The sequence below is a fragment of the Halichoeres trimaculatus genome, unplaced genomic scaffold, assembly GCF_033239565.1.
Source record: "Halichoeres trimaculatus isolate MK-OKI-2021-1 unplaced genomic scaffold, fHalTri1.1 fHalTri1_scaffold_4, whole genome shotgun sequence".
NCBI lineage: Eukaryota > Metazoa > Chordata > Actinopteri > Labriformes > Labridae > Halichoeres > Halichoeres trimaculatus.
Genome location: NW_027437182.1, coordinates 11,624,410 through 11,648,804, shown reverse-complemented (window position 1 = coordinate 11,648,804; position 24,395 = coordinate 11,624,410). Strand labels below are relative to the sequence as shown.

Below are 24,395 nucleotides of genomic sequence, written 5' to 3'. Positions count from 1 at the left end.
TAAAGACAACTTGACAGCTCACCCAATGTTCTCGGTATGTTTGTGATGGTGGCTTTGATGATTCTACCTCCTGAATCGCTGTCTGTGATGGTTGCATTGAGGATGGCGATGCCAAACTCAATATCATTGATGTTCCCAATGATGCTTCCTCGTGCCCTCTGGGGCCCGCCTGGTAAAAACACAAGGTATTCAATCACACTACCACTCTGCACTTAGCTTCACAAACAATGACAGTACACAAATGTTACACACCTGGGCAGGCCTGAGGGTTACACCTGGACAACTGAGAAGAGTCTCCAGGACACGTCCGACCACCGTTGCTGGGAACAGGACTGTTACAGAGACGGATACGTGACCTTTCCCCTCCTCCACAGGAAGCAGAGCACTCTCCCCATGGCTGCCATAAGCCCCAGTTACCATCAACTGTTGTGATACAAACATTAAAGACATAAAATCACACAAACCTTATTATCTTAGTTTGAAGATCTGGTTTTCAATCAAAAGCTACTTCACCTGAATCCAAAACATGACAACTCACCCGGGCAGTTTTCTGTGCTGCATCTCTGGATCTGTGTATCTGCTCCTGCACATGCTCGCCCACCATTGGCCGGTCTTGGGTTGTCACAGGTCCTGTAGCGTCTCATCTGACCCCCGTTACACGTTTTACTGCAGCTGCCCCAGCTGCTCCAGGGACCCCAGTTACCATTAACTGAGAGGGCACAAGATAAAATGTGTCCAAGATGTTATTCCCTAAAACTTACAACTTTGTTTAGAAACTATATATAAAAACAGGCTTACTGGGGCAGGGGTCGCTGTTACAGAAGTCAATGTGCACGTCGTTCCCTTCACACTGCCTGCCTCCATGCTGAGGGGCCGGGCTAGCACAAAGCCGTGTCCTCTGTCTGGTCCCGCCCCCACAGGACACACTGCAGGCTCCCCAGCTGACCCATGATGACCACTTCCCATCAACTAAGAGAGAAAGGAAAGAAGAAGCAATAGCTCACTCATGTGTACTCTGCAGTTCTCAAAAATCAAATCTCTAAATGAAGCCTGAGTGCTCACCAGGACACAGTCTTTCTTTGCAGATTTGTGTTTGAGTGTCTGATCCCTCACACTGAGGCCCATCAAAAGCTGGAGGAGGGTTGTTACAGAGGCGGATTCTGGACTTCATGCCTTTACCACACGTTTCACTGCATGGGCTCCAGGGTAACCAAGACCCCCAGTTACCTGCAACTACAGGTGTACAACCAAAAGATGGAGCAAACAGTCATTACTTAACATCAAAGCTGCGTTAATTAAAGTACTTTTTTTCTTTTGCACCATTGTCATGAAGCACGTTTACGTCCTCACCTGGACAGGGTCTAACACTACACATAATGACCTCCACTGCTTTCCCCTCACACAGACGTCCTCCATGCTGAGCTGGAGGGTTGCTGCATGTACGGACCCTGGTCCTGTTCCCCTGACCACAAGTACGAGAACACTCCTCCCAGAGAGACCACTCCGACCAGTTACCATCAACTGCGAGGAAGAAAGGTTAAAGTTTCCTTTAACACGTTATCTGTACTTTTGTCAGTATCCGAGAGTGTGCTGAGAGAAAAGGCTCACCTGGACACGGTTTTCCCTGACAACTACGAGTCTCAGTGTTTGATCCTCCACAGTGGCGTCCTCCATTGGCAGGTCGAGGATTATTACACTGTCTCAATCTCTTCTGGGAGCCGACACCACAGGACACACTGCAAGGACCCCACTCTGCCCACTCTGAGTAGCCCCCATGAACTGAAGAACAAATTACACAAATTAAACATGTATTTTCTGTTAAATTGGATGTTTTTCTTTTAATCTGATTCACTAAAGATGATTTAAAGACCATAAACTCACCTCGCACGGTGAGAGACACCCTGACCAGCACTGATCCAAGCAGATTTCTGGCAACACATTCATACTCAGCCGTGTCCTCCTTCTGGGCGCTGCTGATCCTGAGAGAGCCGTTGGACAGGGTGGAGAAGCGGTCGTTGCCCAACAGGGAGCGCCCCTGTCGGGACCACTCCATCATCGGTGTGGGTTCACCTTCTGCCTGACAGTTGAGCATCACTGTGGTACCAGCATCTACGACCGTCTCTACAGGCTCCACGATGATGGTCGGTGCACCTGGAGGGAGGAAGATGTACCAGCCTTTAAATGTGCAACTCCATCATTCATCATGAATGTCACCTTTAAGGGTACCATGCGACATAAGTAGAGCATTTTTTTAACAATATAACTTTTGCACTACACTGAATATCAGATTGTTCACTAGAAAGTAATAACAGGGAGAGGGGACAGAAACTCACGCTGCAGTGTGAGTGTGACACTCCTTTCTACAACCCCAGCATCGTTTGTTGCCACGCACATGTAGTCTCCTGCGTCTTCACCCTGTATGAAAATAAAAGAAAGCAAAGTAAATTATCATAGTTATTTAAATGAAAAAATAAGTTTTAACCCTTTAAGCCCTGAGCTCTTTTTTTGGGTCTCTGCTTCAATAATTACAAACTCAAAGTGAAAAGAGAATCTTCAAGGTCTGTTCGAATCATTCTGGTGTCATATTAAAGGGAACACTTGTGAAATTTGTTTAGATGTGTCAGTATTGATATCTATGTCACCAGCTCAGATTAATAACTCAAGCGTTTTTAAGCCACTTGTCATTTTCAAAAGTCTGTTTAAAAAACTGCACAGCTGAAAAAAACATATGTAAAAATAACGAATCAGAGCTCACAGACTCATTGGTTTTCATACCACAGTTCCATAGATAGCGAGAGAGCCGTTATCCAGCTGGCGAATGCGGTTGTTGATCTGGATGTTGATTCCATTTTTGCTCCACCTGATGGTCGGCAGAGGATCTCCTCGAACCTCGCAGTTCAGGATGGCATTGCCACCCAGAGGCTCGATGCGGTTGGAGTGGGGGTCACCATCAATGATGGGAGGCTCTGGAGAGATACAACATAGCTTTGTTTACATTTTGAACACATCACTTGAAGAAGGAGAGTCAGGACGATTCTAAGGGAGAGAGACTGACCGAGGCCGCTGATCATAGGCTTAAAAAAGAAAAGACAGAATTTTTCATCTCATTACTGATGGACTTGTTTGCTTTTGTTTTTTTTTTCTGGGACATAAAGAGGTATCACTGTTCATTTCTGTCTGTTTAAAATAGGCAATGACACAGGAGTGGATTTTCACTCTTGTCCCATCCCACTCCCACAGAAAAAAAATCCTGTCCTGTCATATTCCTGGTAGAATGACTCCCACTCCTGTACTGCTCCCATTTTCCTCCTTCTTTTAATTTTTAGGCAACACTTTGAACTTGATTTGATTTTCTCCCCATTCCTTTTTAGATTACTGTTGGCTTCTGGAAAGTGTAGTTCTTTACACTTACGTTAGAGTGTAGGCTTATTGGAAATAAACTACAAAATTGCAACGCATGTCACTTATTATGTTTTATCTTTCTGATTGGCTTCCGCTCCCATCTGCTCCCATTAACTTTTTATTTTGTACCGTTCATTAATAGTAAAGTTGACTCCTATCTCGCAGGAATCCCACTGGAATCCTGTGTCCCACTGGATTCCCGAAAAAATGTCAGCATCAGGTTTTATAACCAGTAGAAAAGTCCTAACAACTGTTCTAAAGAATTAAATCAACTCAATTCAGATACATGATAAACACTCTAAACAAAATGATGATAAACATTCAATAAATGCAAAATACAAACATGTTAAGTAAAGTTTTATTAGTAGCGGAACACAAAAATGATTTCCTGTGGTTTTACCTTTGACGTAGACAAAGCCCAGAGACTTGATGGTTCCTACGCTGTTTTCTGCCACACATGTGTACGTGCCAGAGTCGTCTTTGCTCACTCTCTCTATCACCAGCTCACTGTGGCCGTTCATGTGGTCGTAGTGAACTAAAGCATTAAAACAGATTTAATAATATCAACAGAAAAAAAGATAATTTTTGTTGTAACAGAGCATAAAACTTGCAGTAAACACTCGGAAAAAAAATGTCTTTCTGTAGTAGTGATCAAGCTTTTTACCTGGGATGATGTTGTTATTAAAAGCCCATGTGATTCTTGGGGGAGGGATGCCGCTGACTCCACACGTCAGCAGGAGGCGCTCTCCCTTGTTGAGGGCCACGTCTCCGAGCAGCTCAGTGAAAACAGGGTGTGTATGAACAGACAGAGTCACAGTCTGACTGTCCTGTCCCACTGCATTAGTGGCCACACAGGTATAGATACCTGCATCCTCAGGCTGATGAGGATAGGAGAGACACATGTCACAAACATGTCAGATATTTGGATATATACTGTCAATTATAAAGATCCTCATTAATTTTTATTTGTTCTTCTTACCTGCACGCTGTCTATCACCAGCTCTCCAGAGGGCAGGATGGTGTACTCTCCTGAAGCTTCAGTGAGAGGTGTATCATCCTTCTCCCAGGTTAGGCTGGGCTGAGGGAAACCGTCTGCCACACACACCAGCTGAGCCTGACTGTTCTCCACCACTGCTACCTCCAGCTCTCCTTCACGGATGGAGGGTGGGACTGCAAAGGGACACAATCAAGTCTCAGCATCATAACATACACAGGAATTTGGCTTTTAAAACAAAGTGTGTATCAGAATCTAAAACAAACTAAAAATGTAAAGCTGAGTATTCTGCAATGTGGTGGAAACTTACTGTGCACAGTGAGGCTCATCTCGAGGCTCACAGTTCCTGCTACATTGGCAGCATTGCAGGTATATCGTCCAGCATCACTTGGCTGGATGAACGAGATCTGCAGTGATCCAGAACTAAGCACCCGTTGGCGTACAGATTCCCTCAGCGGCTGCCCGTCTTTGTGCCACGAGACAGAAGGAGGAGGAGAGCCGTCTGCTTGGCACTGCAGCGTCACAGAAGAGTCGACAGGAGCTACGTAGGTTTTAGTTTCTGAGCTGATCACTGGAGGAACTGCAGGAGAGGAAAAAACAAAACATAAAATCATTATTTAGAGCTTTTGAACATGGAGGATGTGAAAGTTTGAAGTCTGAGTGTATATAGCTTTGAATGCATCGCAACTTTAAGAACACAGCAAACTTTGAACTGGTATCTATGCTGCTGATGTTTCTCACCTTGTACTCTCAGTTTTGTCTTCCCCAATGCAGTGCCTGCAGGGTTCTGAGCCACACATATGTAAGTCCCTGAGTCTGTCACAGAGGCCTTAGAGATCTGCAGACTTCCACTAGGCAGCACTGTGAAACTTCCACCTAGCATGACACAAGAAACACACTGTTATGACTGATTGTTTTAAATTACTAACACACTCATAGAGGCAGATTCATTTACCTGTGGTGTGTATATTAATGCCCTCTTTCTGCCAGGTGATGGTGGGTCTAGGAGAGCCTGTGGCCCTACAGGGCAGAGTGATGGGGTTATTCAGGATCACATCCAGGGTGGGAGGATGGGACTGGATCAGTGGGAGCTCTGAGGAGGGTCACAGGGAAAAGTTAGTGTCAGTTGGTTGTTCTGAAAATATACAATATTTTGCATTTTTGCAGTCTGTTTTTTAATAACTTGTCTCTTGGCTTGGTCTTACCCTGCACTGTGAGCTGCACTTGGCGGTGGGTGGAGCCTGCAGCGTTTTTGGCTGTGCATGAGTAGCGTCCTGCATGACTGAGCTCTGCTGATGTGATTTCTATTGGACCTGAAAACAGATGATCACAAAAGAAAATCAACACAAAGAAAAAACAATGGTTGTGAGTGTATCAAAAAATGTTGCAGTGGAAACACCCTTTTTTATTTTATAGAAGAGAAAAGAATCAAATAATGACAGTTTCAAAAACTGGCAGATGAGAAATGATTGGTGTGTGTTCTTGTGTTTGATGTGTATAAAAAGTCATTAAATTATTTGTACCTGATTAAGATGCTTTATTAATGAATTCTGACCTGATGGCAGGATGTTGTAGCCCTGTCCCTCATTGTGAAGCTTTATGCCGTCTTTGCTCCAGTGGATTGTGGGCTCAGGAACACCAGATGCAGTACAGGCGATGACCACTGGGGACAGTCTGGTTACAACCAGGTCTGTGGGTTCATCTGCTATAGATGGAGGAACTAGAGGGATAAAAAATAGATTAGATAAAAAGAATAGATAAAAAAAATGATGGACTGTTTGTTTGGAAATCAAATGTGAAAATGAATGCTTCATTGCTCACCATGAACAGTGAGGTTGATGAATCTGGAGTCTTCGCCTGCCTCATTAGAGACCACACATTCATAGACTGCTGTGTCCTCCACTGTGGGTGCTATCACAACCAGAGAGCCTGATGACAGTAATCTGAAAATAATAAGAATGTGTTGGTTACAACAAGAGTCACATTAGAAAATGAAATAAAATTCTAAGAGGTATACTTTAGTTTTGTTAGCGATCAGTATTTTATTTGGTCTTTCTGTTTTCAGTCTTGAATAAAAAACAGAGAGGGAGAAAAACCTGGATCAACCTGTACATATTCTGATTCTGGTCAGTGTTGATGGCTCGACCATTTTTCATCCAGGTGACACTTGGTTTGGGGATTCCTGTGGCCTCGCAGGACAACGTGGTCTGAACATTGACTGTAACAGTCACATTAGTGCGTCCGTTGGCGATGGAAGGAGGAACTGAAACCAGAAAAAAACAGTAAATTAAATGAATTTGTGGGAAAAGACAGAGTAAAAGTGTTTTGATTGTGTGAATGAATAAATCACCATAAACTTGTAGATCCACTCTCTTGCGCTGAGTTCCTGCTTCGTTTGTTGCCATACACAGGTAACGACCGGTGTCGGTCACCTGAGCAGAGTGGATGTGTAGTGACCCATCCTCTGCAAATGTGTACCTGTGAAAAGATACAGGAGATGAAAACTGCTGATTTACACCAAGATGCTCAAATGAAAACCACAAATACCAGAGGAACAGTTAGTAATACTCGTTACAGATAAACTCAGGAAAAAAATGTATCCCTGTTGTAAGGCTTGTTGGTTTACCTGGGGTTATTTCCTGCTAGTACTGCCCCATGTTTCCTCCAGGATACTCTTGGTGGAGGCACACCGCTAACGATGCACTCTAACACTGCTGCCTTGTTGATGTGCACTGACACAGTCTGGGGGCCTTCCTTGATGGTTGGAGCCACTGAGGATACGACACAGTTATTTACACACTTAAAGCTTTGAGGTTTGCAGCTGATTTCACAGGTAACTGGACAGACTAAGGCCTCATTTCCACCAAGCGGTTCAGTTCAGTTCATCTCGACACAGCACGCATTTTACAGCGTTTCCACTGACTAATCCCAGGACAGATCCCCAAATAACTGAGACGAGCCGTCCTTCTTTTTGGGACCCTTTTGTAGGCATGCCAGGCTAAAACGATCTGATCCCGGAAGGTGGAGCTACAACAATGCAGTCAGTTGATTGGTCACTTACAGTATTGCTATATTTCTCCTCCCTGCACACTGTCTTCTCTGAAACAAAGCTTAAATGTGCAAATTGCTAGCTGTCACCCATATTTGCTCTTTCTTTACTGTGTCACTATCAGCATCCGGCTTATAAGCAGCCACCACAAGGGGGCATAGTCGGTACGGATCAAACTGTACTGATCTAAACCAGACTGTTTGGTGGAAACGGGGCTAAACCATCATCTTCATCCGCAACTTAAGCATACAAAGCACCTATGGGGGTCTGGCCTTACCGTTAACTGCCAGGTTAAACTGCCGAGTTGTCTTGCCAGCGATGTTACGAGCCACACAGGTATACTGTGCTCTGTCGCTGAGATCGGCCATGTTGATCTGTAAGTAGCGTCCACTTGACAGGATGCGCACACGTGCAGAAGCCTGCACAGAAATAAAAACAAAACATTTTTGCTGATGCACACCTAAGGAGATGTTTAGCATCAGGTTGTTGTAATGTTTGAGTGATTTCTGACCTTTAAAGGTTGACCGTCTTTGAGCCAGCTCAGAGTTGGAGGTGGAACAGCATCTGACTTACACTCCAGAGTCACCTGTCTGTTCTGCAGCACTGACACGTTCTGAGGTGTGCTCTCCCCGGCTATGTTAGGGGGAACTATGAGGAGAAAGGTAGAAAGAGAGCCACACTGACATGGATTTCAAAGCCCAAACTTGTTTCACCTTATTTGAAAGTATTCATTTGAAGAGGCCCATGTATGTGGCAAGCCGTTTTAACATTTAAATATCTGTAAATCAAATTTCGCCCAGACAAAAAGATCATTTCAGATATCCGCAAATACATTCTACTGATCCACAACTGTCATTTCAGATATCTACAACGTCATTTTGACTTGGCAAAATACATCACTTTTCGCCATTCATGTGTATGGGGTTTGTCATTCAAGATATCTACTTCTAGACAAATTTAGATTTACTTAAAAAAAAAAACTAAAGTTATCTTTAATTCTAATTCTGTCTAGTCAAAACATTTTTTAGAGATATCTTAAAGTGGAATAACAGATATCTACAATTCATTTGCAGATATCCGTAATTCACATTTTGGAAATCTGAAATGACGTAGTAAATTTCTTGAATGACAAACCTTGTACACATGAATGGCGAAAAGTGATGTATTTTGCCTAGTCAAAATGAGGTTGTAGATATCTGAAATGACAGTTGTGGATTTGCAGATTGCGGATTTCTGAAATGTTCTTTTTGTCTAGTCGAAATTGAATTAGAGATATCTGCATCACATATCCAGTCTAGCCTTTAAATGTTAAAACGGCTTGCCATAAATGTAAACATCACTGTAAATATAACAACATTAAAAAAAGTGACTCACCATGCACTCGAACCAGGAAGTCCTTGTCATCATCTCCGGCTGGACTGTTAGCTAAACAGCTGTATCTGCCGGTGTCCTCCAACTTTACACAAAAGTGCAAAAAACTTTTAGAACAATGAATATAAAAAGACAAAACTGAACTAATTCAAAATGAGGAGAAAAGTTAATTTACAGAAACAGTCTGATGTCACTAACCTGTGCTGAAGAGACACGGAGCACCTCCCCTCCACGGAGGAGACGCAGACTGTCCGTCTGTGGGAGCGGGCGTCCATCCTTCAGCCAGGTCAAGGAGGGTGCAGGGATACCTGAGGCCTCACACTGGAGCTCCAGGACGTTATTAACCACAACTGATACTTCAGCTGGTACAGCAGAGCCTTTGATGCGTGGAGGATCTGACAAAGGGAACAAAAAACAAACAAAATGTTATTCATGAATCAAACGCTGGAGAAAAAGGGATTATGGTCCGTTTTTACCCACCAAGCACTTTCAGGTTATAATGGCGGCTAGCTTGGCCAGCAGTATTGTTTGCCACACAGGTGTATCTCCCTGTATCATTGACCTGGGCCTGGATGATCTGCACTGTGGTGTTCAGGTAGAGGAACTTAACATGGGGGTCAGGTTTCAGAGTCAACCCCTCTTTGAGCCAGGACACAGTGGGCGTTGGCGTCCCATCAGCAGCGCACAGCAGAGAGGCGACGTTTCCTCTGACCACAGTCACGTCTTCTGTGGTTCCTGCTCCATCCAGACCAGGGGGGACTGAAGGTGCACAAAGACAAGGTTAAGAGCTGAGTTGGTGAGTTGGTGGTGAGTGTGTGATGTTTTTTTACTTACCATGTACCTGCAGGTTAAAATGTCTGTTGTCGACTCCTGCGCGGTTTGAGGCGACACAGGTGTAGGTTCCACTGTCTGACACCTGAGTGCGAGTAATCCTGACAGATACAAGAGTCACAATAAGTAATCATTCTGTTACCAAAGATGAAAAAAAAGCTTTCCATCTTAGTTTACCTTAAATAAAAAAATCCTGAGAATGAGGAAATTGACTTGAAACAGCAAGTGTTGCACCATAAAACATATTTCAATCCCATCTCTTTGAAAAAGGAGTGTAAATTTTTAACTTTTCATAGTTTATGTACAAAAAATGCTAAGGTAATCCCAGAACTGAACATGAAAAGACGATAACATTTATGTAAGCAATTACAACAATGTCTCAGTTTTGCACTCAGCTGACTTTGCATTTCAGCACTTGTTTCTTACACATCAACATGTGCAACAAACTCCTCCTAAATCCTGTCCACTGACCTACCGGAGCACCTGTCCTGCAGAGAGAAGCCGTATGTGGGAGGACACTGGCAGAGGAAGACCATTTCTCAGCCAGTTCAGCTGGGGCGGAGGCGAGCCTGTAGCCACACATTCAATGTTGACAGAACTGTCCAGCACTGTGGTTAACTCCTCGGGTGTCTCACTGTTCCCGTTGATTACAGGAGGGACTGAGAGAGAAAATCAAAAACAAGTCAGTTACATACAAGAAAAGACTTAAAAAGATTTTTATGTGATGAACAGATCACAAAGTACGAATGGGAAAACTCACCATACACGTTCAGATTGAATATCCTGTCCTCCTCTCCTGCAGCGTTGGTGGCCACACACGTGTACTTTCCGCTGTCTGAGGTGTGAGCTCCGGTTACAGTGAGTGTGCTTCGATCTGGACTGATCCTGAACACAAAAATATTCATCCTGATCATACATCTATTATCACTGGAACTGTATATTATACAACCCCCATCTTATTGAGGCTACTGTTACCTGAGCCCGGTGTTCCTTGTATTATTAATGACTTCTCCGTCCTTCAACCACTGGATAGTAGGAGTCGGGGTTCCCTGAACTCGACACACCAGCCGGACACTTTCATTCAGCAGGACTCCCATTTCACTGGGCAGCTCTGATCCAGAAATACTAGGAGGGACTAAGAGAGAATTACTGGTTGTAGCAAAATCCAACGAATAACAAGAAGGACCATGAATCAGCTGCTTCAGTACAGTAAAAACCAGGACTTTTTGTGGTAACTGCAATGTCTGAGCATGTACCTTGTATGGTGAGGTGGTAGCTCTTGCGGGCCTTGCCCTCCACGTTGGAGGCGACACATGTGTATGTGCCACTATCAGAAATCTGCGAGCGTGCAATCTGCAGCTTGCTTCCACCTGAGAAGATGTGCATCTCCAAGGACTCTGAGTTCTCTGCAGAGAAGTTCAGATACATACATTAATGAGATGAAAATAAAATAAAGTAGTTACAGTGCTAAGGTTTGGTTTTGTTGTTTTTGTGGTCAAAGTCACATTTAAATTTCAGATTTAAACCTGTGCGCAGGTTTACCTATGGGTCGTCCATTCTTTAACCAGGCGAGGCTGGGAGGAGGGATCCCAGTAGCATCGCAGGCAAAAGTGACAGGATTACTGATGGTTTCAATAACCCTCTCCACTGCAGGGCCATCAATACTGGGAGGGACTAAGGATATAAAAAGAGATCAAGAGTTTTAAATTGTATTTTCCATAAAGTGTTGTCTTATATTAATTCAATTGTATTTTTTTTTTTAATTCCAGTGAAACTCTTTATTTTTTACCATAGATATTCAGGTGGAAGTTTTTGTCTACTTGTCCAGCAACATTAGTTGCCTTGCAAACATACAGTCCAGTATCAGACACCTGAGAAAGAAAAATAAATATATTCTTTAAACAAAAACAAAAATTAAAAAGGTATCAGTTGGCTATCATGATTATTTTTTTCATTAAAGTTTTCCCTGCCAGTACTTTCTCAATCCAAACTCTAACAAAAGCTGCTCTTTCACCTCTGAGCCTTTGATTTCCAGCATCTGTCCCTCCGCCAGGATGCGCAGGTTGGCGGTCTCTGTCACCATCCTGCCGTTCTTGTACCAGTTGATGGTGGGAGGAGGCACAGCGTTGGACTCACACTCCAGAGTAACTGATTTACCAACAAGCACGTTCACCACAACAGGAGAGTCACCACTACTGTCCCGGATACTTGGAGGGACTGAAAGGCGGCAGAGAAAGACACATGAAAGAGTCAGTAAATGATAAAACTTGAAGTTACTGTAGGTCCTCTGTACACACTCAGTTACCGAAAACAGTGAGGTGGATGTGTTTGTAAGCCTCTCCTGCTGGGTTCATGGCCACACAGCTGTATTTTCCTCCGTCGGAGACTTTCGCCTTGAGAATCTGCAGCGTACGACCACCTGAAGGAATAAATGTACCATCACAATGTAAACACATCTATTCAACTACTTTTTTCTTTCAATACGGAGTTTTCAGTTGGATGTTTTTAAGCTTCTGGTACCTGGCATGATGAGGGCATTGGCGTTGGCCTGAATGGGGCCCCGTTCATTCAGCCAGCTCAGAGTGGGTGGAGGGAAACCGATGGCCTCACAGGACAGAGACACAAAGTTGTTTACGACCACTGTCACCGTCTCAGGGTTCAGACCGATAATGGTTGGAGGCACTGGGAGCGAAAAATGAAGAAATATTCAGTGTGACTATCTATGTGTTAACGCTGGCAGCCCAAATTTAAGAAAAAAAAAATTGAATCTAATTTTATCTCAATTTCAAGCATTTCAGATTTCCTCGTTACAGACACACTCTACATCCAGCCTTTTAAATCTGTATGTGAGATATCAGTCAATAACAAACTTTGACCTCACAAGTGACTCACCTTGAACATTAAGGTTGAAAAATTTTTCTGCGCTTCCTGCCGCATTGTCAGCAGCACACACATAGCGCCCAGTGTCAGACACCTGAGCTGTCAACACCTGTTGGTTATAACAGAATGAGAAAAACAGAACTTAGTGTGAGCGCAGAGATCATCTACCTGGCGTAACAAGGTTTTTATTGAAGTATGAGCTTCCCTGTTGTTACCTGAAGTGTCCGTCCATTAGAAAGGATCTTATATGGCCCACCAGAGGTGACAGGATGACCGTCCTTAAACCATGTAATCTTAGGGGCAGGGTTTCCATCCACGTGACACTCCAGTTGGGTTGTTTTGTTCACAAGGACTGTGACCTCATCAGGCAAATCACTGTCTGCTCCCCGTATAGTTGGAGGCACTTTTGCAGGAAAGAAATATACAATAAGACATTGTTTTAAGCAAAATTATTTTTCTGATTCTGAAGCCCAAAGAACGACGTTTTAACTCACATAAAACTCTAACGTCGTACTGAATCGAGTCCTCTCCGGCTTCATTGACAGCCACACATGTGTACCTGCCGGAGTCCTCAGCCTGCGATCTGGGAATCTGTAACACTCTCCCACCTGAAAATCAGAAATCTTAGCACAAACTCATCCTTCATTTTGATGTTTCCTTCTCTTTTCTTCTTTCTCACCAGGTAAGATCAGCACTTTGTCATTGGAGGTCAGCACATGCCCATCCTTGTACCAGGTGAGTGTAGGAGGTGGGACGGCATTGGTCTCACAGTACAGAGAGATGGGGTTGTTGAGTATCACATCACGGACATCGACTCCAAAGCCGGAGGAAGACGTGGTATCACCAACTCCACCTGGCCTGTTGAAGTTAGGCGGCACTTGATGGGAGAAAAGAGGGAGAGGAAAAATGTTTGAGCAATTGTTTCTACTTAGCTGTGAGTTGTGGTGGAAACAGTGATTAAAAATGATGCTGACATAGAAAAGGGTGAGAGGTACAAATGATATGATAGAAAAATATGAAACAACAGCACCAAAATATCTCTCTATCTCTCAAATAGTCTCTGTTAAAACATCAGCATCAGTCAACCCAGTTCACCTTGTATATTTACATCAAAGTCCTTCTCATCCTCTCCAGCTATGTTTGTAGCTACACAGGTGTAGCGGCCAGTGTCTGACACCTGAGCATGTTTGATCTGAACAATACGACCGTTGGCTGTGATGGACACATGATCATCTGCCCGCAGGATCTGTGCAGGAACAAATCAGAGAAGCTTTATGCATAACCACTTCATTTCATTTATTTTAACATCCTCATGTGAAAACAAAGCAGTTTTTACCTGTCCATCCTTGTACCACTGCAGTGCCGGGGTAGGAAAGGCCTGAGCTGCACACTCCAGGGTCAGAGTGCTGTTGATCTTGATCTTAACTTCTTTGGGGGCCAGACCTTCACCTGGGATGTCGTTTTTGTTGATCTGAGGAGGAACTGGAGTCCAGGAACAGGTTAACATGAAAATCAATATATAACTTTGGTTCTCACACTAACACCTCACATTTACACCTCAAAACAACTTTATTCTCCGCCGATTCTGAGGAAATACCTAATTGGATTTTGAAAATGGTTAAAATATTGGCAAAGTCCATTTAAATCTTAACTAATTTTGTGGTTTATTGTTTTTTGGGTCCATGTTGATGTTGTTTTTGCCTATTTTAAAGTCTAGGCAAGATGTTTCCCCCTTTGTGAGGATGACTTAAAAGAATACTGTTCTTATAAAGCTTACTGGCTCTGAAAAAAAGTGCTCTTGGAGTCCTCACACCCCAGCATTTGTTTAAACTTCCCCAAAATAGACTATCTTTTTAATCAGATAATACATAATTTTTATGTTAGACAGAGGCTCATTATAGTAACGAGGCTTTAGGAACTTACAGTTCAACAAAAACTCCTTCATCTTAGCTGCTACACTCAATAGGAGTAAAACAGAAGACACTTCATGAATACAAAAAAAAATCTGTTAGACAAAATCGAGTTACAGCTAATGAGTAAAAAGTACATTTTGAGTACATCTCACCATAAACCTTGACTTCATAGTGCTTCAGTGTCTCTCCAGCCTCATTCGTAGCCACACAGGTATATCTCCCAGCATCTTCTTCTTTAGCGTTCAGAATCTGCAGCGTTCTCCCACCTGTGACAAAATGTGATGAGTGATGGATGAAGCTAAAACAAGCTGCTCTTCTAAAAAGGTTCAAATCTGCTACAAAGTGCACAGGATCTCAAACCTGGGAGGACACGAACGTTGCGGCTGGACTCAAATGGAGTGCCATCTTTGAGCCAGGTGATGAGAGCAGGAGGGTAGGACTGGACCTCACACACGAGGGATGTGGGGCTGCTCAGAGTTACCGTCACCTCGTCTGTGGAGCCATCAGGACTTGTCCCAGCAATTGTGGGAGTGACTGAGAAAACAAATAATGAGAAGAATATGATTCAATTAAATGTACATCAGAAAAAGTCTTTACATCCTCTAAAACAGACATTTGAGCTGTGTTTGTACCCAGGACATTGAGGTTGAAGTGTCGGCTGCGATCTCCTGCACTGTTCCACGCCAGGCAGCTGTACCTGCCGGTGTCAGCCACCTGAGCCTCAGAGATTTGGAGGAAGCGGCCGTGAGACAAAACTTGGTGTCGTCTATCAGGAACTAACAGCTGTCCGTCCTTCAGCCATTTTACTTCTGGTACAGGATTACCTGAAAATAATTAGACACTAATAAGTCTTCAGTTTTGTTTACACTGATGACTAAGGAAGTTATTTTAATGGCAGATGATGAGAGTGAGGTTACCTGAGGCCTCACAGGTGAGGGTAATGTTGTGTTTTTCCTTGACTTTTGTATCCAACACAGTGCCCTCTTCTACAATGCTGGGTGGAACTGTTGGAAGAAAATTAATCACATATTTCATCTGTTAAAAAACCCTAGTAAGATACATTTAATACAAATTATTGTCAACACAAGCCCTCCTGTGACATGGATATTAAAACAGAGTTCACTTGAGAAGTTTATCAAGTCTTTACCGAGGATGTCAAGGTCAAAGTTCTTCCTTTCTTCTCCAGCGACGTTAGAGACAATACAAGTGTACCTCCCAGCATCCTCCACTGCAGCATGCATCAGACGTAGGCTCCGCCCCCCTAGAGATGAAACAGAAATTGTCTATTTTCATCATACAACACTTCAAAAAGGCTGTGACAAGCTTTGTAATGTTTTTCCTCCTGTTTTCCCAGAGATTTCTAAATCCTCACTCTTTAAAACTGGAATCAATTAAGTGAAAGAATTCAGGCTCTGAGGCTCACAGCTGTAACAACATTTACAAAACAGTTAGCAGAGATTAAAAACTAATGGCATCTGTCTTTGAAAACAATCATGTCCTAACAGAGTTCATGAGAATCTGTGAAATCAGCAACGTGCTGAACTAAAAAGCTACATGGTGCTCGTGACCCACGGCTCATACACTGATGAACCTCAACATGAACCTTTCGCCCTAACCACATAAATATCCTCACATCTGAATTAGATCATCAGATTTAACAAATAATGGCCTGTATTTAGTGTCCAAATAATTACTCTGAGATCATGTGCCAAAAGTAGATGAGTCAGAGACCAAATGGGTCACTTGGCAGAGGAAGTTGTGTTTACTTCTGCCCAACCAATTATGAAACTGTTCTGAACTTCAGAGCACACGGTTTAGCTAAGAAGCACTCAATAAATCTTCTTAAATGTTTAAAAACATAATCTGAAGCAGTTGCTCCTGTTTGTCTTCTTTCTCAAATCTCTGTCAGTTTGGTTTGGCCCAAACTGCAGTGATCCTGTTACACCTAATGACTGCTGATGTATTGCAACTGCACGGCATTTGAAACCCAGTGAAGAGGCAGAAAAGCTGGAGCTACAGCTCAAAAGGTCTGGAGTGTCGCACAAATTCCAGTTGTCTTGCTTTTTTCAGGCCTATTCTTTTGAAACCAACAATAAAAGTTGGTTTATAGGCTTTAAAATGATCAATACAAAAACAAATTTACAACAAAGTCAAAGAAAGATCCAAACAGAAACACACCTGAGAGCACTCGCACTGAGCTGGAAGCTTTGATTGGCCGGCCATCCTTCAGCCAGGTGATAGCAGGAAGAGGGATACCTGATGCCTCGCAGCTCAAAGCGACAGGGTTTTTCACCACAACACTCACATTTTCTGGAAAGGTCACCTGACCAATTATACTAGGTGGGACTGAACAAGAGAGGAAGGCAAGAGGGAAAACATCAGAGAAAATTTAAAGCCTATAGATCGATTGTATCTGTTTACAAAAAGACTTAAACAACAAACTATTCCTACCGTGCACACTGATGTCATGCTTGCTGTCAGCTTGTCCTGCCACATTAACAGCGATACATGTGTAGCGTCCTGTGTCTGACACCTTGGCGTCTTTAATCTGCAGCAGCCTCCCTTCGTTCAGGACTTTAGCACCATGCTGCCCTGTGATAGGCCGCCCGTCCTTCAGCCAAGTGATCGCTGGCCGAGGCACGCCCTCTGCAGCACACTGTAGGGTCACATTGCCTCCTTTTGTCACAGCAACGTCGTCTGTGTCGCCCTCACTGCGTCTAATGGAAGGGCGGACTGAAGTGAGAAAAGCGGGTGAGATGGTGCACATGCTTTTTTAGGCAAAACTCACAGCACAGCAAGTAGCAAGTAAGTAAACTCTGGAAACAGCAAAGAAAAAAATGAGAAAAACTTTTAACATTCTTAAGGGTTTTGTTAAAGTCTCCAGTTTCTGTGGGATGTTGCTTCTTCCTTAGCTACTTCAACACACTGCAGTTACAAAGCAACACACAAAAACTACAGCATGTTTTCCTGAGGGGCTGCATACCTGATTCTCTCTGAGGGCTTTACTAGTGATTAAACATAACATAATATCTGAAATTATCCCCTGTTGTCAGAGATATTTTGGTCCACACTCACCATAAACCTGCAGGCTGTACTCCTTGGAAGTGGAGCCAGCTGCACTGGAGGCTGTGCAGGTGTAAGAGCCTGAATCTGTCTTCTCAGCACTGGATATCTGCAGCTGTCGACCTCCTGACAAAACCCTGACACGCTGATTTGACTTGAGCTCAGAGCCTGAGACAGACACATACACAGGTTAATCCACATACATCACATCATTTAATGTTTTAATTTCACGTTTCTTTTCCACTTTTCCCTTTGCGTATGTATGTCTTGTGTTAGCACCTACCATCCTTCCTCCAGGTTAGGCTGGGAGGTGGTATTCCACTGGACTCACACACCAGAGTGGTTAAACTTCCTTCAATTACAGTCAGAGGCGACACTTCCTCTGAGCCACGGATGCTTGGAGAAACTGTGGTAATACCAAAAGAGGGCGCTGTCATGTCATTTAAGGTTGCTGTTGGTGGGTTTTACTGAGGTAAAAACTAAAATTTAGTATAATCTTACACAGCTAAAGTGAGAAGACAAAGGTAATCATTCTGGAGAGCCTTTCAAATATTTATTTTTATATATCATATCACAAAAACACAATTGGTTTACACAGTTCAAACAATTTATGGTAAATAATATAATAAAATCTAAAAACAGAAAGCGTCAGATAAAAAGCGATAGACCTAAATGATGTAACTCTATTGCTGCTATTATAAAAGACAATCAGGTACGGATCAGACAAATCAAACTGTAGAAACCAGCTAATGTGGTCTTTCAAAGAGAATTCACTCAAATCATAAAAATCAAACAAATTTTTGTCAATGAAAAGAAAAAAAAGGGTCAAAATCAATTTTAACTCACCCCAGACATTGAGGTTGTAGTTCTTCTCTGTTTTGCCGGCAACATTTGTAGCTTCACAGGAATACCTGCCTGAATCCTGCACCTGGGCACTATCCACCTACATTCATGTCCAAACAGTGGGAAACAAAATACAAATAATCACAAACTCCAAATCTAATCAGTGTTGCTTCTAAAGAGGTGAATCTAGGAAGTAAAAATGTTTTAATCAGCAAATAAATGTCCACTAATATCTAACTGTGGTTGTACCTTGAGCACGCTCCCATCAGCTGATACTGTCAGGCCAGGCTTCCTGAAAAGCGGGCGGCCATCTTTGCGCCAGGAGAGCGTTGGAGGAGGGATTGCGTCGCTCTGGCAGTGCAGCTCCACTGGGCGGCCGAGCATCACGGTGGCGTTTACCTCCTCACCTTTGATGTTGGGAGGCACTGTGGTGGACACAGCGACAGGATATTAACAGTGTCTCTTAAACATTCAATCAAATATGTGATATAAAAATACAAATGATCTTCTCTGTTAAAGACTGTCGAACAGGACATCTGGTGCTCCCTTGAGCTCATCATTTTCTAAGCTTAATGACATTTGATCTCTTCCTGTCTTGGGCTAGGAGCCACCCTGTTGGTTGTGGCTACCTGTTTCAGCAGCTCTGTCTTATTTGTCCGTTTCTTGTAATTTTTTCGTCTCTTTTTCGTCATTTTTGCATTTGGAGTGGGTCTTTACTTTGTATGGTTCATTTGTTGGTCATGGACACCAAACTGTTTATGTCTTCAGTGATATCTTTTCTATTTTGCTCCTGTGTTTGTCTGGAGATCCTACATTTAACCATGGACACATTGTTTACATGTGAAATCAGCTGTTAGCAGCCTTTAGCATGTCGATGCTAACTGGTGCAAGGCCTGATGTTTTCCCACAAGGTGAGGAGAAGGGGGTGAGGATGACGTGCTGGTTCTCAGGTGTGAGCTAAGAAGTGACGACATCAACCTCTCCTTCAATCCATCATTATTAGGAATGTAAGATCTATCTCCAATACGATGGACGAGCTAGTCATGCTAACTCAGCAACAGAAGAAATACCAGAAGGCAGAGTAGCATCATGCTATTCACAGACATGGTTAACAGAGCTAACATCAGACACCAACGCCACATTGGAAGAACTTCACCTGCTGCGAGCAGACAGGATCCAGGAGAAAAAGACAGAACAGACTGTTGAAGAAGCTCAGTCCTGGACCCTGTGGAGGTGGAGGCTAGCTGACTGGAGAATGATGGACAAGCTGTCATCATCTATTTTCTTATGGACCTTTTTGCACTTTCTATACACTTTCTTACTTTTGTTTTCTTGATTGCTGCTGTGAATCCTGAATGAGGGTTAAAAAAAGTATTTTCTATTCTATTCTATTCAATTCAATTCTATTCTATTCTATTCTATTCTATCTCCACGCTGATACACTCTGTGATGCAAAGACTCAAACAAGCACTGAAACACTTCTATTCTTCTGTTACTCTTAAAGTATCCCCTCAGAAGTAGACGGGTGTCAGCTACATTTCCAAAAGTCTAAACAAGTCCTGGATTTCCTCCAGCCCTTGGAGCAAAAAGAATGGAGCTGACCTCTGACAACTTTCGCTCGTAGTATGATGATCTCTACATTAAATAAGCAGAACAGATTATCAATTTCTTCTAACTTAAGAGGCTGTTCTGTCTTGATATTTTGGTGAATCCAGCCTGTTCCAGTAAATGACCGCTGACCCCTGCATTGCCCCTCGTTATGGTTAGCGCTCAGACAGAGCTCAAGTCATCAGAGGAGGACGGACACAGGCCCTCAGTGCAGTTTTTAGCCAGACACAGGAAGCTGCTGGAGAATGGTAGCAATTACCACAACAAATCTGCCTCTATTTCTACAGACAAGCTCTTTTTGATCTTTGTGAGGAAACAAACGTCATTTGGATGTTTGTTCCTGCATATGTTAAAGGAGGCACACAGGAACAAACGCATGCGTACGGTATGTAAACTACTCGTCTTATATTTCCTCGGGGACATTAGCTTTGATTAGACTTGTACAACAACTAATTAGCCATCAGGCTCAGCTCTGTAGAGGAAACTGACATGGTTTACTAAAATGCTAAACTCAGTCATGTCTCACTCGCTCTGCACATGTTTCGCTCAAGGCTTCTTTCAAATATTGTTACGGTTTTACAGCCTCTGCTTTGCTGCTGAGCCTTGTGCTCTGTTTTGTGACAGAGTACAATCAGCCAAAATATTATCCAGTGAATCGAGAATAGCAACAAGGAAAAGACATTAGAGCCGTGGCCAGGAAGAAAGTGTCCTACAGACGAGGATTTAAAACTCCTTTCAACAGCATCAGTCCACAGCTTACCTGATAAATCAATTGTTTAACAACTACTCTTAGTCGAAAACCCTGGCCGTATCCAAGAATCCTGAAGTGCAAAAACACGTCTTTTCCAAGGCTTTGCTTTTGTTTGACGAGTAGAGCAGCATTTCTTAAGCCTTATATAAAACGATGAAGTACCAGTAAGCTATGTATTTGCTTATAATTGAGAAGCAAAATCAAATTAAAATCCATTGTTGTGTTTGGATCTCTGAAGCAAGCCAGCCTAGTTAATCACAGCAGGGATGTTTGATACTGGACTGTGTGCTCTACCTATCCATGCATGAGCCATGAGCACCATCCAACCTCTCAACACATCTCATAAAATCCCGTAACATTTTTGCTTGTGACTCTGTGTGACATCCACCTCAGATAAGAATGGAAGGGGGAGAAAAACGTATGTGTATACTTAACTGCCTTACAGAATGTCAAACATCCTCACATAATTAACTAGAAAAAGCACTCGGAGAGCACAGACCTCAGCCAAGCATATTGTGATTCTCACGCAACACTTTAGTCCTACTTTAATGTTGTACTCCTTTTAAGCAGACTTTCAGCTACAATTTGGTGTTAGTTGCAGGTTTGTACGATAATTTGTTTCCTGACAGCGTTGAAAATTATGATGACCCAGTCCATATTTCATATTCTGGATCCAAGTATTCAGAATATTGCCAGGATCCAGATGGTACTTTTACATCTGACAGAAATTATCCTGACTTTGTCTTAACATTTAGGAGGAAGTTTGTCAGTGTGATGTTGACATTATTGGTTACAGAGCAACACAGAGCAGCAGAGTCAGCGAACAGAAATAGCATTTGAGTAGTGATATGCGTTGTCGTGGCCGAGTGGTTAAGGCGATGGACTAGAAATCCATTGGGGTCTCCCCGCGCAGGTTCGAATCCTGCCGACAACGATACAGAGCTTTTCCAGCTGTAGAAAGTTGAGATAACAACCCCCCCCTTAAAAAAAACGAACTACCGTCAACAAACTCAAACAAAATCAGCAGATGTCAGAGTAAACTGGTTATGGTGGTTGACATAGTTGTGATCCTTAGAGTTGCATTAACTCACAGGATTCATCTGCTACTGAAAGAAATATCACAGGATATACTACAATTTTCTACAATTTGTGATTGTCATGCAACACTTTAGTCCTAATTTAATGTTGCACTCCTTTTAAGCAGACTTTCAGCTACAATTTGGTGTTAGTTGCAGGTTTGTATGATAATTTGTTTCCTGACAACGTTGAAAATTATGATGACCCCAGTACATGTCGCATATCCTGGATCTTAGTATCCAAAATATTGCCAGGATTTTGATTGTACCTATGCATCTGACAGAAATTATCCTGACTTTTTCTTGTATTGTTTAGCAAAGCAATCTGACCATTTATTGTGGAGTTATATACACATATGGTGAAATGGCTCAATCAGGCAATGATAAAGAATCCTTTAAAAAAATCCTGGATCCAGACAGTGATACGGATCACCATCAAAGTTTAATCACATCTTTCTTAGCCCATTTTGAACATTTCCTGAAAATTTCATCAAGATACGCTTGTTAGTTTTTGAGTTATGTATGTTGAGTTATGTATTAAAAAAGGGTAAAACAACTGAAAATAACATATCTTAATGTATGTTATCTTTGAGAAGACAGAGACAAAGGCAAAATCAGCCAATCTGAGTCTGATTCTGCTCTCTTTGAAGAAACTTTCAGAACATGAAATTAATAGTTTTTTAATTCTTTCAGTCAGAATGAAGTTTGATGTCAGAGGTGATCAGTTAGGCTGCTGATTGAATCCTTGTTTCCACTCATCCTCAAAACAATATTTTCTACGTTTCCTCACATTCTTCATTTTTCTCATCCAAAAGAGGTAAAAAGGCACAAGATTTTTTTTTCTCTCACCATAAACTTTCAGGTCGTACTCTCTTTGTTGTTCTCCTCCAGCGTTGACAGCCACACAGGTGTACCTTCCTGTATCACTGACAAGAGCACTGCTCAAAGACAGCACTCTGCCACCAGACAAAACCTGAGAAACGGACACAGACACGTTACAGAAATGACAAATACCATGGCAGAATTGTGTCTCAGAATACAGTTGTGGAGTTTGATTCATTTAGAGTAGTGTGTAAACACCTGTATGCCATGTGACACACTTGCCACAGGGCTGCCATCTTTGAGCCACGTGAGGCTGGGTGGAGGAACTCCTGTGGCCTCACACTCCAGCTTAGCAGCTTCATTCACCACAACAGTTACTGTACCACCCAGGCTGGAGATGACAGGAGGTACTGCAGGTGAAACGAACAGAGAAATAGTACAGAAAAACATCTTTATCCATCTCCTTTTGACCATTATCAGCACCGGTAATGGTAATCTAATAATCTGGTTTTACAGAGGTTTATCATAACTCTTTCAAATGTTACCCACCATACACCTGCAGGCTGTGGAATATCTCAGCTACTCCAGCCAGGTTTACAGCAACACATCTGTACATGCCAGCATCAGATAGCTGGGCCCGTTCAATCTCCAGCACCTGGCCACGCTTAAGCATTGCCACTCCCGCTGCACTTGTCAGGGGGCGGCCATCTTTGTACCACGTGATAGCTGGAGTAAAAAGCCCATTGTGAAGCAAAGAATCTCATATAGATATCACAAAAAAGACAACAGAATGCCTGATATGTATTAAGTTGCTTGTAATATGCATGGATGATTTATTGTCTGGTTGCAATTTGAATTTGGGTTTATGTCCATATTTTGTTTCAAACCTCAGAGAAATAATGTGTTTAAACCAGATTTCTGCATTTTAGAATGAGACAATACAGCACCCCATCAAATTTCTTTATGTCACACTCAGTGAGTACAGCTTTATGTATCTCAGATGTTTTAATTCAAACACCTGCTGTGAAATAAAGAAACATCTGAAGCTAAGATCTTATCCATGATGAACTTGGACATCAGTGTGGAAAGATTGGTGCTGCCTGTAGAGAGCCATCTGAGATCTATTTTCCGCTCTTCCCTTAATGGGTAAAGATAAAGAAAAGAAGCAGCACAGCCAACTCCAACTCAGCAGCAGTCGGAGTAAACTACACCCTGGAGCCTATAAGTGAGCACAGCAGGATGAAGGAGGAAGTGTTTGAGGCGTCTTACCAGGAACCGGGCTGCCTGTGGCCTTGCACTCCAGCTCAGTAGGGAAACCTGACAGGATGGTCTGGTTGATGATCTCTCCAGAGTTTGGGATAGTGGGAGGTTCTAATGGACACACAACATCAGCAAATTATCACATGATCTTCTCCTGTCTCCACCCAATCCCTTGGTATCAAAGTAGACTCATACATATGACAGAAACCAGGAGATGTCTGAGACAAGAGTGAGCGTTACCATGGACACTGAGCCGAATGTGCTGCTGAGTTTCACCAGCTGCATTTGTGGCCACGCAGGTGTATTTCCCAGAATCCTCTAGTCTGGCCTCTTTGACCTTAAGAAGTCTGCCTGCAGACTCAAGCTGTGACAAACACAAGCACAAACACACACAGGAAGCAGAGAAGTCAGACTTGTGACTATTAATCATCTCAATATGAGTTTGTTTAACATTTGGGAGGAAGTTTGTCAATGTGATGTCGACTCTATCGGTTACAGAGCAACACAGAGCAGCAGAGTCAGCGAGCAAAAA

The 24,395-nt window shown here is 42.8% G+C and overlaps 1 protein-coding gene and 1 non-coding gene across 2 annotated transcripts in view; one reads left to right on the top strand and one right to left on the bottom strand.

Annotated features, from left to right (window-relative positions):
• hmcn1 (hemicentin 1) overlaps window positions 1-24,395 on the bottom strand; it is an 84,338-nt gene that overhangs the window by 7,357 nt on the left and 52,586 nt on the right. Inside the window, exons 36-94 of the mRNA XM_074667921.1 lie at window positions 24,104-24,227; window positions 23,873-23,974; window positions 23,153-23,329; window positions 22,862-23,013; window positions 22,631-22,754; window positions 18,596-18,771; window positions 18,350-18,446; window positions 17,787-17,909; window positions 17,516-17,671; window positions 16,892-17,173; window positions 16,619-16,786; window positions 15,588-15,701; window positions 15,358-15,444; window positions 15,073-15,264; window positions 14,801-14,974; window positions 14,593-14,706; window positions 13,864-14,009; window positions 13,623-13,773; window positions 13,207-13,404; window positions 13,022-13,135; window positions 12,743-12,930; window positions 12,540-12,636; window positions 12,168-12,329; window positions 11,953-12,066; window positions 11,662-11,864; window positions 11,437-11,518; window positions 11,190-11,321; window positions 10,904-11,053; window positions 10,623-10,782; window positions 10,408-10,532; window positions 10,123-10,306; window positions 9,651-9,748; window positions 9,297-9,575; window positions 9,015-9,211; window positions 8,820-8,901; window positions 7,957-8,093; window positions 7,723-7,864; window positions 7,023-7,167; window positions 6,747-6,874; window positions 6,503-6,659; window positions 6,218-6,339; window positions 5,952-6,116; window positions 5,602-5,709; window positions 5,352-5,489; window positions 5,138-5,272; window positions 4,707-4,976; window positions 4,382-4,572; window positions 4,067-4,280; window positions 3,803-3,937; window positions 2,776-2,966; window positions 2,334-2,415; window positions 1,882-2,151; window positions 1,609-1,779; window positions 1,351-1,521; window positions 1,063-1,233; window positions 799-969; window positions 539-709; window positions 253-423; window positions 23-169 (exon numbers count right to left, since the gene is read on the bottom strand). Coding sequence (XP_074524022.1) covers window positions 23-169; window positions 253-423; window positions 539-709; window positions 799-969; window positions 1,063-1,233; window positions 1,351-1,521; window positions 1,609-1,779; window positions 1,882-2,151; window positions 2,334-2,415; window positions 2,776-2,966; window positions 3,803-3,937; window positions 4,067-4,280; window positions 4,382-4,572; window positions 4,707-4,976; window positions 5,138-5,272; window positions 5,352-5,489; window positions 5,602-5,709; window positions 5,952-6,116; window positions 6,218-6,339; window positions 6,503-6,659; window positions 6,747-6,874; window positions 7,023-7,167; window positions 7,723-7,864; window positions 7,957-8,093; window positions 8,820-8,901; window positions 9,015-9,211; window positions 9,297-9,575; window positions 9,651-9,748; window positions 10,123-10,306; window positions 10,408-10,532; window positions 10,623-10,782; window positions 10,904-11,053; window positions 11,190-11,321; window positions 11,437-11,518; window positions 11,662-11,864; window positions 11,953-12,066; window positions 12,168-12,329; window positions 12,540-12,636; window positions 12,743-12,930; window positions 13,022-13,135; window positions 13,207-13,404; window positions 13,623-13,773; window positions 13,864-14,009; window positions 14,593-14,706; window positions 14,801-14,974; window positions 15,073-15,264; window positions 15,358-15,444; window positions 15,588-15,701; window positions 16,619-16,786; window positions 16,892-17,173; window positions 17,516-17,671; window positions 17,787-17,909; window positions 18,350-18,446; window positions 18,596-18,771; window positions 22,631-22,754; window positions 22,862-23,013; window positions 23,153-23,329; window positions 23,873-23,974; window positions 24,104-24,227 — 9,127 coding nt within the window. The remainder of the gene's footprint in view (window positions 1-22; window positions 170-252; window positions 424-538; window positions 710-798; window positions 970-1,062; window positions 1,234-1,350; window positions 1,522-1,608; window positions 1,780-1,881; window positions 2,152-2,333; window positions 2,416-2,775; window positions 2,967-3,802; window positions 3,938-4,066; window positions 4,281-4,381; window positions 4,573-4,706; window positions 4,977-5,137; window positions 5,273-5,351; window positions 5,490-5,601; window positions 5,710-5,951; window positions 6,117-6,217; window positions 6,340-6,502; window positions 6,660-6,746; window positions 6,875-7,022; window positions 7,168-7,722; window positions 7,865-7,956; window positions 8,094-8,819; window positions 8,902-9,014; window positions 9,212-9,296; window positions 9,576-9,650; window positions 9,749-10,122; window positions 10,307-10,407; window positions 10,533-10,622; window positions 10,783-10,903; window positions 11,054-11,189; window positions 11,322-11,436; window positions 11,519-11,661; window positions 11,865-11,952; window positions 12,067-12,167; window positions 12,330-12,539; window positions 12,637-12,742; window positions 12,931-13,021; window positions 13,136-13,206; window positions 13,405-13,622; window positions 13,774-13,863; window positions 14,010-14,592; window positions 14,707-14,800; window positions 14,975-15,072; window positions 15,265-15,357; window positions 15,445-15,587; window positions 15,702-16,618; window positions 16,787-16,891; window positions 17,174-17,515; window positions 17,672-17,786; window positions 17,910-18,349; window positions 18,447-18,595; window positions 18,772-22,630; window positions 22,755-22,861; window positions 23,014-23,152; window positions 23,330-23,872; window positions 23,975-24,103; window positions 24,228-24,395) is intronic.
• trnas-aga (transfer RNA serine (anticodon AGA)) lies at window positions 21,558-21,639 on the top strand. Its single transcript has one exon. It is a non-coding gene; the product is annotated as a tRNA-Ser (tRNA).